Genomic DNA, 13,785 nt, shown 5'->3' with positions numbered 1-13,785 from the left:
CTGTTGGTAATGGTTCTCAATGTGTTCTGTGTTAGAGATAGGGTAGACTGTTGGTAACGGTTCCCAATGTGTTCTGTGTTAGAGATAGGGTAGACTGTTGGTAATGGTTCCCAATGTGTTCTGTGGTAGAGATAGGGTAGACTGTTGGTAATGGTTCTCAATGTGTTCTGTGTTAGAGATAGGGTAGACTGTTGGTAATGGTTCCCAATGTGTTCTGTGTTAGAGATAGGGTAGACTGTTGGTAATGGTTCCCAATGTGTTCTGTGTTAGAGATAGGGTAGACTGTTGGTAATGGTTCCCAATGTGTTCTGTGGTAGAGATAGGGTAGACTGTTGGTAATGGTTCTCAATGTGTTCTGTGGTAGAGATAGGGTAGACTGTTGGTAATGGTTCCCAATGTGTTCTGTGTTAGAGATAGGGTAGACTGTTGGTAACGGTTCTCAATGTGTTCTGTGTTAGAGATAGGGTAGACTGTTGGTAATGGTTCCCAATGTGTTCTGTGTTAGAGATAGGGTAGACTGTTGGTAATGGTTCCCAATGTGTTCTGTGTTAGAGATAGGGTAGACTGTTGGTAATGGTTCCCAATGTGTTCTGTGTTAGAGATAGGGTAGACTGTTGGTAATGGTTCCCAATGTGTTCTGTGTTAGAGATAGGGTAGACTGTTGGTAATGGTTCCCAATGTGTTCTGTGTTAGAGATAGGGTAGACTGTTGGTAATGGTTCCCAATGTGTACTGTGTTAGAGATAGGGTAGACTGTTGGTAATGGTTCCCAATGTGTTCTGTGTTAGAGATAGGGTAGACTGTTGGTAACGGTTCTCAATGTGTTCTGTGTTAGAGATAGGGTAGACTGTTGGTAATGGTTCCCAATGTGTTCTGTGTTAGAGATAGGGTAGACTGTTGGTAATGGTTCCCAATGTGTTCTGTGTTAGAGATAGGGTAGACTGTTGGTAATGGTTCCCAATGTGTTCTGTGTTAGAGATAGGGTAGACTGTTGGTAATGGTTCCCAATGTGTTCTGTGTTAGAGATAGGGTAGACTGTTGGTAATGGTTCCCAATGTGTTCTGTGTTAGAGATAGGGTAGACTGTTGGTAATGGTTCCCAATGTGTTCTGTGTTAGAGATAGGGTAGACTGTTGGTAACGGTTCCCAATGTGTTCTGTGTTAGAGATAGGGTAGACTGTTGGTAATGGTTCTCAATGTGTTCTGTGGTAGAGATAGGGTAGACTGTTGGTAATGGTTCCCAATGTGTTCTGTGTTAGAGATAGGGTAGACTGTTGGTAACGGTTCCCAATGTGTTCTGTGTTAGAGATAGGGTAGACTGTTGGTAATGGTTCCCAATGTGTTCTGTGTTAGAGATAGGGTAGACTGTTGGTAATGGTTCCCAATGTGTTCTGTGTTAGAGATAGGGTAGACTGTTGGTAATGGTTCCCAATGTGTTCTGTGTTAGAGATAGGGTAGACTGTTGGTAATGGTTCCCAATGTGTTCTGTGTTAGAGATAGGGTAGACTGTTGGTAATGGTTCCCAATGTGTTCTGTGTTAGAGATAGGGTAGACTGTTGGTAATGGTTCCCAATGTGTTCTGTGTTAGAGATAGGGTAGACTGTTGGTAATGGTTCCCAATGTGTTCTGTGTTAGAGATAGGGTAGACTGTTGGTAATGGTTCCCAATGTGTTCTGTGTTAGAGATAGGGTAGACTGTTGGTAATGGTTCCCAATGTGTTCTGTGTTAGAGATAGGGTAGACTGTTGGTAATGGTTCCCAATGTGTTCTGTGTTAGAGATAGGGTAGACTGTTGGTAACGGTTCTCAATGTGTTCTGTGTTAGAGATAGGGTAGACTGTTGGTAACGGTTCCCAATGTGTTCTGTGTTAGAGATAGGGTAGACTGTTGGTAATGGTTCTCAATGTGTTCTGTGTTAGAGATAGGGTAGACTGTTGGTAACGGTTCCCAATGTGTTCTGTGTTAGAGATAGGGTAGACTGTTGGTAATGGTTCCCAATGTGTTCTGTGGTAGAGATAGGGTAGACTGTTGGTAATGGTTCTCAATGTGTTCTGTGTTAGAGATAGGGTAGACTGTTGGTAATGGTTCCCAATGTGTTCTGTGTTAGAGATAGGGTAGACTGTTGGTAATGGTTCCCAATGTGTTCTGTGTTAGAGATAGGGTAGACTGTTGGTAATGGTTCCCAATGTGTTCTGTGGTAGAGATAGGGTAGACTGTTGGTAATGGTTCTCAATGTGTTCTGTGGTAGAGATAGGGTAGACTGTTGGTAATGGTTCCCAATGTGTTCTGTGTTAGAGATAGGGTAGACTGTTGGTAACGGATCTCAATGTGTTCTGTGTTAGAGATAGGGTAGACTGTTGGTAATGGTTCCCAATGTGTTCTGTGTTAGAGATAGGGTAGACTGTTGGTAATGGTTCCCAATGTGTTCTGTGTTAGAGATAGGGTAGACTGTTGGTAATGGTTCCCAATGTGTTCTGTGTTAGAGATAGGGTAGACTGTTGGTAATGGTTCCCAATGTGTTCTGTGTTAGAGATAGGGTAGACTGTTGGTAATGGTTCCCAATGTGTTCTGTGTTAGAGATAGGGTAGACTGTTGGTAATGGTTCCCAATGTGTTCTGTGTTAGAGATAGGGTAGACTGTTGGTAATGGTTCCCAATGTGTTCTGTGTTAGAGATAGGGTAGACTGTTGGTAATGGTTCCCAATGTGTTCTGTGTTAGAGATAGGGTAGACTGTTGGTAATGGTTCCCAATGTGTTCTGTGTTAGAGATAGGGTAGACTGTTGGTAATAGTTCCCAATGTGTTCTGTGTTAGAGATAGGGTAGACTGTTGGTGATGGTTCCCAACGTGTTCTGTGTTAGAGATAGGGTAGACTGTTGGTAATGGTTCCCAATGTGTTCTGTGTTAGAGATAGGGTAGACTGTTGGTAATGGTTCCCAATGTGTTCTGTGTTAGAGATAGGGTAGACTGTTGGTAACGGTTCCCAATGTGTTCTGTGTTAGAGATAGGGTAGACTGTTGGTAATGGTTCCCAATGTGTTCTGTGTTAGAGATAGGGTAGACTGTTGGTAATGGTTCCCAGTGTGTTCTGTGTTAGAGATAGGGTAGACTGTTGGTAATGGTTCCCAATGTGTTCTGTGTTAGAGATAGGGTAGACTGTTGGTAATAGTTCCCAATGTGTTCTGTGTTAGAGATAGGGTAGACTGTTGGTAATGGTTCCCAATGTGTTCTGTGTTAGAGATAGGGTAGACTGTTGGTAATGGTTCCCAATGTGTTCTGTGTTAGAGATAGGGTAGACTGTTGGTAATGGTTCCCAATGTGTTCTGTGTTAGAGATAGGGTAGACTGTTGGTAACGGTTCCCAATGTGTTCTGTGTTAGAGATAGGGTAGACTGTTGGTAACAGTTCCCAATGTGTTCTGTGTTAGAGATAGGGTAGACTGTTGGTAACGGTTCCCAATGTGTTCTGTGTTAGAGATAGGGTAGACTGTTGGTAATGGTTCCCAATGTGTTCTGTGTTAGAGACAGGGTAGACTGTTGGTAACGGTTCCCAATGTGTTCTGTGTTAGAGATAGGGTAGACTGTTGGTAACGGTTCCCAATGTGTTCTGTGTTAGAGATAGGGTAGACTGTTGGTAACGGTTCCCAATGTGTTCTGTGTTAGAGATAGGGTAGACTGTTGGTAACGGTTCCCAATGTGTTCTGTGTTAGAGATAGGGTAGACTGTTGGTAATGGTTCCCAATGTGTTCTGTGTTAGAGATAGGGTAGACTGTTGGTAATGGTTCCCAATGTGTTCTGTGTTAGAGATAGGGTAGACTGTTGGTAATGGTTCCCAATGTGTTCTGTGTTAGAGATAGGGTAGACTGTTGGTAACGGTTCCCAATGTGTTCTGTGTTAGAGATAGGGTAGACTGTTGGTAATGGTTCTCAATGTGTTCTGTGGTAGAGATAGGGTAGACTGTTGGTAATGGTTCCCAATGTGTTCTGTGTTAGAGATAGGGTAGACTGTTGGTAACGGTTCCCAATGTGTTCTGTGTTAGAGATAGGGTAGACTGTTGGTAATGGTTCCCAATGTGTTCTGTGTTAGAGATAGGGTAGACTGTTGGTAATGGTTCCCAATGTGTTCTGTGTTAGAGATAGGGTAGACTGTTGGTAATGGTTCCCAATGTGTTCTGTGTTAGAGATAGGGTAGACTGTTGGTAATGGTTCCCAATGTGTTCTGTGTTAGAGATAGGGTAGACTGTTGGTAATGGTTCCCAATGTGTTCTGTGTTAGAGATAGGGTAGACTGTTGGTAATGGTTCCCAATGTGTTCTGTGTTAGAGATAGGGTAGACTGTTGGTAATGGTTCCCAATGTGTTCTGTGTTAGAGATAGGGTAGACTGTTGGTAATGGTTCCCAATGTGTTCTGTGTTAGAGATAGGGTAGACTGTTGGTAATGGTTCCCAATGTGTTCTGTGTTAGAGATAGGGTAGACTGTTGGTAATGGTTCCCAATGTGTTCTGTGTTAGAGATAGGGTAGACTGTTGGTAACGGTTCTCAATGTGTTCTGTGTTAGAGATAGGGTAGACTGTTGGTAACGGTTCCCAATGTGTTCTGTGTTAGAGATAGGGTAGACTGTTGGTAATGGTTCTCAATGTGTTCTGTGTTAGAGATAGGGTAGACTGTTGGTAACGGTTCCCAATGTGTTCTGTGTTAGAGATAGGGTAGACTGTTGGTAATGGTTCCCAATGTGTTCTGTGGTAGAGATAGGGTAGACTGTTGGTAATGGTTCTCAATGTGTTCTGTGTTAGAGATAGGGTAGACTGTTGGTAATGGTTCCCAATGTGTTCTGTGTTAGAGATAGGGTAGACTGTTGGTAATGGTTCCCAATGTGTTCTGTGTTAGAGATAGGGTAGACTGTTGGTAATGGTTCCCAATGTGTTCTGTGGTAGAGATAGGGTAGACTGTTGGTAATGGTTCTCAATGTGTTCTGTGGTAGAGATAGGGTAGACTGTTGGTAATGGTTCCCAATGTGTTCTGTGTTAGAGATAGGGTAGACTGTTGGTAACGGATCTCAATGTGTTCTGTGTTAGAGATAGGGTAGACTGTTGGTAATGGTTCCCAATGTGTTCTGTGTTAGAGATAGGGTAGACTGTTGGTAATGGTTCCCAATGTGTTCTGTGTTAGAGATAGGGTAGACTGTTGGTAATGGTTCCCAATGTGTTCTGTGTTAGAGATAGGGTAGACTGTTGGTAATGGTTCCCAATGTGTTCTGTGTTAGAGATAGGGTAGACTGTTGGTAATGGTTCCCAATGTGTTCTGTGTTAGAGATAGGGTAGACTGTTGGTAATGGTTCCCAATGTGTTCTGTGTTAGAGATAGGGTAGACTGTTGGTAATGGTTCCCAATGTGTTCTGTGTTAGAGATAGGGTAGACTGTTGGTAATGGTTCCCAATGTGTTCTGTGTTAGAGATAGGGTAGACTGTTGGTAATGGTTCCCAATGTGTTCTGTGTTAGAGATAGGGTAGACTGTTGGTAATAGTTCCCAATGTGTTCTGTGTTAGAGATAGGGTAGACTGTTGGTGATGGTTCCCAACGTGTTCTGTGTTAGAGATAGGGTAGACTGTTGGTAATGGTTCCCAATGTGTTCTGTGTTAGAGATAGGGTAGACTGTTGGTAATGGTTCCCAATGTGTTCTGTGTTAGAGATAGGGTAGACTGTTGGTAACGGTTCCCAATGTGTTCTGTGTTAGAGATAGGGTAGACTGTTGGTAATGGTTCCCAATGTGTTCTGTGTTAGAGATAGGGTAGACTGTTGGTAATGGTTCCCAATGTGTTCTGTGTTAGAGATAGGGTAGACTGTTGGTAATGGTTCCCAATGTGTTCTGTGTTAGAGATAGGGTAGACTGTTGGTAATAGTTCCCAATGTGTTCTGTGTTAGAGATAGGGTAGACTGTTGGTAATGGTTCCCAATGTGTTCTGTGTTAGAGATAGGGTAGACTGTTGGTAATGGTTCCCAATGTGTTCTGTGTTAGAGATAGGGTAGACTGTTGGTAATGGTTCCCAATGTGTTCTGTGTTAGAGATAGGGTAGACTGTTGGTAACGGTTCCCAATGTGTTCTGTGTTAGAGATAGGGTAGACTGTTGGTAACAGTTCCCAATGTGTTCTGTGTTAGAGATAGGGTAGACTGTTGGTAACGGTTCCCAATGTGTTCTGTGTTAGAGATAGGGTAGACTGTTGGTAATGGTTCCCAATGTGTTCTGTGTTAGAGACAGGGTAGACTGTTGGTAACGGTTCCCAATGTGTTCTGTGTTAGAGATAGGGTAGACTGTTGGTAACGGTTCCCAATGTGTTCTGTGTTAGAGATAGGGTAGACTGTTGGTAACGGTTCCCAATGTGTTCTGTGTTAGAGATAGGGTAGACTGTTGGTAACGGTTCCCAATGTGTTCTGTGTTAGAGATAGGGTAGACTGTTGGTAATGGTTCCCAATGTGTTCTGTGTTAGAGATAGGGTAGACTGTTGGTAACGGTTCCCAATGTGTTCTGTGGTAGAGATAGGGTAGACTGTTGGTAACGGTTCCCAATGTGTTCTGTGTTAGAGATAGGGTAGACTGTTGGTAATGGTTCCCAATGTGTTCTGTGTTAGAGATAGGGTAGACTGTTGGTAACGGTTCCCAATGTGTTCTGTGTTAGAGATAGGGTAGACTGTTGGTAATGGTTCCCAATGTGTTCTGTGTTAGAGATAGGGTAGACTGTTGGTAACGGTTCCCAATGTGTTCTGTGTTAGAGATAGGGTAGACTGTTGGTAACGGTTCCCAATGTGTTCTGTGTTAGAGATAGGGTAGACTGTTGGTAACGGTTCTCAATGTGTTCTGTGTTAGAGATAGGGTAGACTGTTGGTAATGGTTCCCAATGTGTTCTGTGTTAGAGATAGGGTAGACTGTTGGTAATGGTTCCCAATGTGTTCTGTGTTAGAGATAGGGTAGACTGTTGGTAACGGTTCCCAATGTGTTCTGTGTTAGAGATAGGGTAGACTGTTGGTAACGGTTCCCAATGTGTTCTGTGTTAGAGATAGGGTAGACTGTTGGTAACGGTTCCCAATGTGTTCTGTGTTAGAGATAGGGTAGACTGTTGGTAACGGTTCCCAATGTGTTCTGTGTTAGAGATAGGGTAGACTGTTGGTAATGGTTCTCAATGTGTTCTGTGTTAGAGATAGGGTAGACTGTTGGTAATGGTTCCCAATGTGTTCTGTGTTAGAGATAGGGTAGACTGTTGGTAACGGTTCCCAATGTGTTCTGTGTTAGAGATAGGGTAGACTGTTGGTAACGGTTCCCAATGTGTTCTGTGTTAGAGATAGGGTAGACTGTTGGTAATGGTTCCCAATGTGTTATGTGTTAGAGATAGGGTAGACTGTTGGTAACGGTTCCCAATGTGTTCTGTGTTAGAGATAGGGTAGACTGTTGGTAATGGTTCCCAATGTGTTCTGTGTTAGAGATAGGGTAGACTGTTGGTAACGGTTCCCAATGTGTTCTGTGTTAGAGATAGGGTAGACTGTTGGTAATGGTTCCCAATGTGTTCTGTGTTAGAGATAGGGTAGACTGTTGGTAACGGTTCCCAATGTGTTCTGTGTTAGAGATAGGGTAGACTGTTGGTAACGGTTCCCAATGTGTTCTGTGTTTCACGCTGGGAAGCTGAGGCCGTTTTGCAGCCTGTGTGTATAAAGCTCCAAAAGTATTGGGACAGTGACATGCTTTTTGTTGTTTTGGCTCTTTGAAATGATACAATGACTTTGTGGTCAGCTTTAATTTGAGGGTATTTTCATCCATATCACGTGAACCGTTTAGAAATTACAGCACTTTTTGTACACAGTCTCCCCATATTAAGGGACCAAAAGTATTGGGATAAAATCAGTTATGTGTATTAAAGTAGTAAAAAGTATAGTATTTGGTCTCATTTTCATAGCAGGTAATGACTACATCAAGATTGTGACTCTGCAAATTTTTTGGATGCATTTGCTGTTTGTTTTGGTTGTGTTTCAGATGATTTTGTGCCCAAAATAAATGAATGGTAAATAATATATTGTGAGTCACTTTTATTGTAAATATGAATAGAATGTGTTTTTAAACACTTAATGTGGACGCTACCATGATTACGGATAGTGCTGAATGAATCATGAATAATGATAAGTGAGAAAGTTACAGACACACATATCATACCACCAAGACATGCTAACCTCTCACCATTACAATAACAGGGGAGGTTAGCATTTTATATCATACCCCCAAGACATGCTAACCTCTCACCATTACAATAACAGGGGAGGTTAGCATTTTATATCATACCCCCCAAGACATGCTAACCTCTCACCATTACCAATAACAGGGGAGGTTAGCATTTTATATCATACCCCCAAGACATGCTAACCTCTCACCATTACAATAACAGGGGAGGTTAGCATTTTATATCATACCCCCAAGACATGCTAACCTCTCACCATTACAATAAGGGGTTAGCATTTTTGGGAGGTATGATATTTATGCCTCTGTAACTAACTACTAGCCAAGGAAAGCCAGACCGGCCAAACCCTCCCCTACCCCGAACAGCCCTGCACCAATTGTGCTCCGTCTAAGGGGCTCCCGGTCAATGCCGCTCGTGACACTAGGTGGGGCTTGAACACTAGGTGGGGCTTGAACACTAGGTGGGGCTTGAACACTAGGCGGGGCTTGAACCCCAGGTGGGGCTTGAACAGTAGGTGGGGCTTGAACACTAGGTGGGGCTTGAACACTAGGCGGGGCTTGAACACTAGGTTGGGCTTGAACACTAGGCGGGGCTTGAACACCAGGTGGGGCTTGAACACCAGGTGGGGCTTGAACACTAGGTGGGGCTTGAATCCCAGGTGGGGCTTGAACACTAGGTGGGGCTTGAATCCCAGGTGGGGCTTGAACACTAGGTGGGGCTTGAACACTAGGTGGGGCTTGAATCCCAGGTGGGGCTTGAACACTAGGCTGTAGAGGTGCTTCAGTGCTGTGGTGCTTTTGATCGCTGCACCTCCCAGGACCCCTTGCCTCTGTCACTTTGTGACTCTTTGTTATTCACGAATCATTCAGGACTATCCTTAATCATGGTAACATCCACATGAATGTAGAAGTGTTTAGAAACATATTCTATTCTTATTTACAATACAAATGACTCCAAAATGACACAATACATTATTTATCATTCATTTATTTTGGGCACAAAATCATCTGAAAAACCCCAAAACAAACAGCAAATGCATCCAACGAATGTGCAGAGTCACAATCTTGATGTAGTCATTACCTGCTATGAAAATGACACCAAATACTACACTTTTTACTACTTTAATACACACAAGTGATTTTCTCCCAATACTTTTGGTCCCTCAACATGGGGAGACTACGTACAAAAAGTGCTGTCATTTCTAAACAGTTCACCAGATATGAATGAATACCCTCAAATTAAACAGTCTGCACTTTAACCTCGTAGTCATCGTATCATTTCAAATCCAAAGTGATGGAGTACAGAGCCGAAACAACAACAACATGCTCCAAAACTTTCAGAGCTCTGTGTGTATATTATGCAGGTGTGTGTGTGTGTGTTGTCTGTGTGTGTGTGTGTTGTCTGTGTGTGTATTATGCAGGTGTGTGTGTGTGTGTGTGTGTTGTTGTGTGTGTTTTGTGTGTGTGTGTTGTGGTGTGTGTGTGTGTGTTGTTGTGTGTGTGTGTGTGTTGTTGTTGTGTGTGTGTGTGTTGTTGTTGTTGTGTGTGTGTGTGTGTTGTGTGTGTGTGTGTGTGTTGTCTGTCTGTGTGTGTGTGTGTTGTCTGTGTGTGTATTATGCAGGTGTGTGTGTGTGTGTGTGTGTTGTTGTGTGTGTGTGTGTGTGTGTGTGTGTGTGTGTGTGTTGTGGTGTGTGTGTGTGTGTTGTTGTGTATGTGTGTGTGTGTGTGTGTGTGTGTGTGTGTGTGTGTGTGTGTGTTGTGTGTGTGTGTGTGTCAACCCAGTGAGCCTGAGGTGTCCGTCTCTCACCAGGCCGTGCCAGAAGACCAGCGTTTAGCCATGGCCATCATCCTGGTCATGTGGGTCTCAGCTCTGGCCTCCTCCCTCATCGACAACATCCCCTTCACCGCCACCATGGTAAGAGGCTGCCCACTGCCTGCCACACTGTCCCTCTGTCTGCTGGGGGCTGCCCACTGCCTGCCACACTGTCCCCCTGTGCTGCTGGGGGCTGCCCACTGCCTGCCACACTGTCCCCCTGTGCTGCTGGGGGCTGCCCACTGCGATTGATAACCGCGATTGATAATAGACAGTACTGTGCAGCCGTCTTCATCGACCTGGCCAAGGCTTTCGACTCTGTCAACCACCGCATTCTTATTGGCAGACTAAATAGCCTTGGTTTCTCAAATGACTGCCTCGCCTGGTTCACCAACTACTTCTTAGATAGAGTTCAGTGTGTCAAATCGGAGGGCCTGTTGTCTGGACCTATGGCAGTCTCTATGGGGGTGCCACAGGGTTCAATTCTTGGGCCGACACTTTTCTCCGTGTATATCAATGATGTCGCTCTTGCTGCTGGTGACTCTCAGATCCACCTCTACGCAGACGACACCATTTTGTATACATCTGGCCCTTCATTGGACACTGTGTTAACAAACCTCCAAACGAGCTTCAATGCCATACAACAATCCTTCAGTAGCCTTCAACTGCTCTTAAACACTAGTAAAACTAAATGCATGCTTTTCAATCGAACGCTGCTAGCACCCGCCCACCCGACTAGAATCACCACTCTCGACGGGTCTGACCTAGAGTATGTGGACAACTACAAATATCTAGGTGTCTGGTTAGACTGTAAACTCAACTTCCAGACTCACATAAAGAATCTCCAATCCAAAGTTAAATCTAGAATCGGCTTCCTATTTCGCAACAAAGCCTCCTTCACTCATGCTGCCAAACATGCCCTCGTAAAACTGACTATCCTACCGATCCTTGACTTCGGCGATGTCATTTATAAAATAGCCTCCAACACTCTACTCAGCAAATTGGATGTAGTCTATCACAGTGCCATCCGTTTTGTCTCCAAAGCCCCATACACTACCCACCACTGTGACCTGTACGCTCTTGTTGGCTGGTCCTCACTACATGTTCGTCGTCAAACCCACTGGCTCCAGGCCATCTATAGATCACTGCTAGGCAAATCCCCGCCTTATCTTAGCTCATTGGTCACCATAGCAGCACCCACCCGTAGTCTGCGCTCCAGCAGGTATATCTCACTGGTCATTCCCAAAGCCAACACCTCCTTTGGCCGCCATTCCTTCCAGTTCTCTGCTGCCAATGACTGGAACGAATTGCAAAAATCTCTGAAGCTGGAGACTCTTATCTCCCTCAATAACTTTAAGCATCAGTTGTCAGAGCACCTTACCGATCACTGCACCTGTACACAGCCCATCTGAAATTAGCCCACCCAACTACCTCATCCCTATATTGTTATTTAATTTGCTCTTTTGCACCCCAGTATCTCTATTTGCACATAATCTCTTGCACATCTAGCATTCCAGTGTTAATACTATTGTAATTATTCTGCACTATAGCCTATTTATTGCCTTACCTCCATAACTTGCTACATTTGCACACACTCTATATATATTTTCTGTTGTATTTCTGACTTTATGTTTTTTTTTTACCCCATATGTAACTCTGTGTTGTTTTTGTTGCACTACTTTGCTTTGTCTTGGCCAGGTCGCAGTTGTAAATGAGAACCTGTTCTCAACTGGCTTACCTGGTTAAATAAAGGTGAAATAAAAAAATAAAATAAAAACTGCCTGCCACACTGTCCCCCTGTGCTCCTGGAGGCTGCCCACTGCCTGCCACACTGTCCCCCTGTGCTGCTGGGAGGGGAGGCACACAGTGAACAGAGTGCAGCTTCCATACGCTGTCACACACTCACACAGACACACACACACACACACACTCACACATGCACACACACACACACACACACACACACACACACACACACACACACACACACACACACACTCACACATGCACACACACACACACACACACACACACACACACACACACACACACACTCACACAGACAAACAGACACACACACACACACACTGACACACAGACTCACACATGCACACAGACACATGCACACACACTCACACACACACTCACACACACACACACACTCGCACATGCACTGAATGGGATTTGAGTTGTCTTTTCTGATCTCTCTCTCTCCATCTTGGTATTAATCATTTTGAAGATTAATTAGATTTTAGTCATTTAGCAGACAATCTTATCCTGAGCGATTTACAGGAGCAATTAGGGTTAAGGCATAGATTCATGTCGCCACCTGGGTGTCAGAAGGGGGGAAGGAGAAAAGTAGTTGAGTGTCATCCGCATAGCAATGATAGGAGAGACCATGTGAGGATATGACGGAGCCGAGTGACTTGGTGTATAGAGAGAAGAGGGCCTAGAACCGAGCCCTGTGGGACAACGGTAGTGAGAGTATGTTATAATAATAATAATAATAATATGCCATTTAGCAGACGCTTTTACCCAAAGCGACTTACAGTCATGCGTGTATACATTTTTACGTATGGGTGGTCCCGGGGATCGAACCCACTACCTTGGCGTTACAAGCGCCGTGCTCTACCAGCTGAGCTACAGAGGACCACGCATGTGTGGTGCAGACACAGATCCTCTCCACGTCACCTGGTAGGAGCGGCCTACCAGGTAGGATGCAAAGCAAGAGTGTTCAGAGCCTGAGACGCCCAGCCCTGAGAGGGTGGATAGGAGGATCTGATGGTTCACGGTGTTGAAGAGGAGAGGGCCTAGAACCGTGTCGAAGGCAGCGGATAGATCTAGGAGGATGAGAACAGAGGAGAGAGAGAGTCAGCTTTAGCAGAGCAGAGAGCCTCCGTGACACAGAAAAGAGCAGTCTCAGTTGAGTGACCCGTCTTGAAGCCTGACTGGTTAGGGTCAAGAAGATTGTTCTGTTCAAATATTTTTTATTGAACACACACAAGAATGGTGTATAGGTATGAAAGACATGTGTACAGTTCTTATCTAAACATAAGAGAACAGACATGAACAACAAGACCCAGAGTTCTGGACACAAAACAAATATTACAAAACACGACATACAGAACAGGGACAGGTAGAAAGAAAAAGGGTAGATGTAACCCCCCCACTTATACCCCCCTCTACCCCCCCCCCCCCCCCCCCACCCCTTATACCCCCCTATTCCCCTCCCGACTGCTCGAGTGTCCGGGCCAGCACACGCTGCCCAAAGGTATATATAAATATGACAATTGAGAGTGCGTTAAAAAGTACAAATTCACAGCACCGACTGGTCCAGGTAAGAGAGGAAAGGCTGCCAGATTTGATCAAATGTTGATAATTTATTGTTCAGAATATAAAGAAGATTGTTCTGAGAGACATAACGAGAGAGTTGATCAGAGACGGCACGCTCAAGTGTTTTGGAAAGAAAAGAAAGAAGGGATTACCAGTCTGTAGTTTTTGACGTCAGATGAGTCGAGGGTTGGTTTTCTTGAGAAGGGGAGCGACTCGGACCATTTTGAAGTCAGAGGCCAGTGGTCAAGGAGGAGTTGATGAGGGAAGTGAGAAGGTCTTCAGAGATGGTCTGGAGGAGGGGAGATGGTCTGGAGGAGGGGAGGTGGTCTGGAGGGGAGATGGTCTGGAGGAGGGAGGAGGGGAGATGGTCTGGAGGAGGAAGCAGGCGAGATGGTCTGGAGGAGCGGAGATGGTCTGGAGGAGGAAGGAGGGG

The 13,785-nt window shown here is 44.6% G+C and overlaps 1 protein-coding gene across 1 annotated transcript in view; it reads left to right on the top strand.

Moving 5' to 3' along the window:
• The window catches only part of oca2 (oculocutaneous albinism II), a gene marked incomplete at both ends in the record, with an annotated part of 84,536 nt that overhangs the window by 40,742 nt on the left and 30,009 nt on the right, over positions 1-13,785 (top strand). Inside the window, one exon of the mRNA XM_084163922.1 lies at positions 10,017-10,121. Within this exon, the coding sequence (XP_084020048.1) occupies positions 10,017-10,121 (105 nt within the window). The remainder of the gene's footprint in view (positions 1-10,016; positions 10,122-13,785) is intronic.

Source organism: Coregonus lavaretus, assembly GCF_964263955.1.
Source record: "Coregonus lavaretus genome assembly, chromosome: 6".
Lineage (NCBI taxonomy): Eukaryota > Metazoa > Chordata > Actinopteri > Salmoniformes > Salmonidae > Coregonus > Coregonus lavaretus.
Note: the sequence above shows the minus strand (reverse complement) of the source record. Positions and strands in the feature narration are given on the sequence as shown.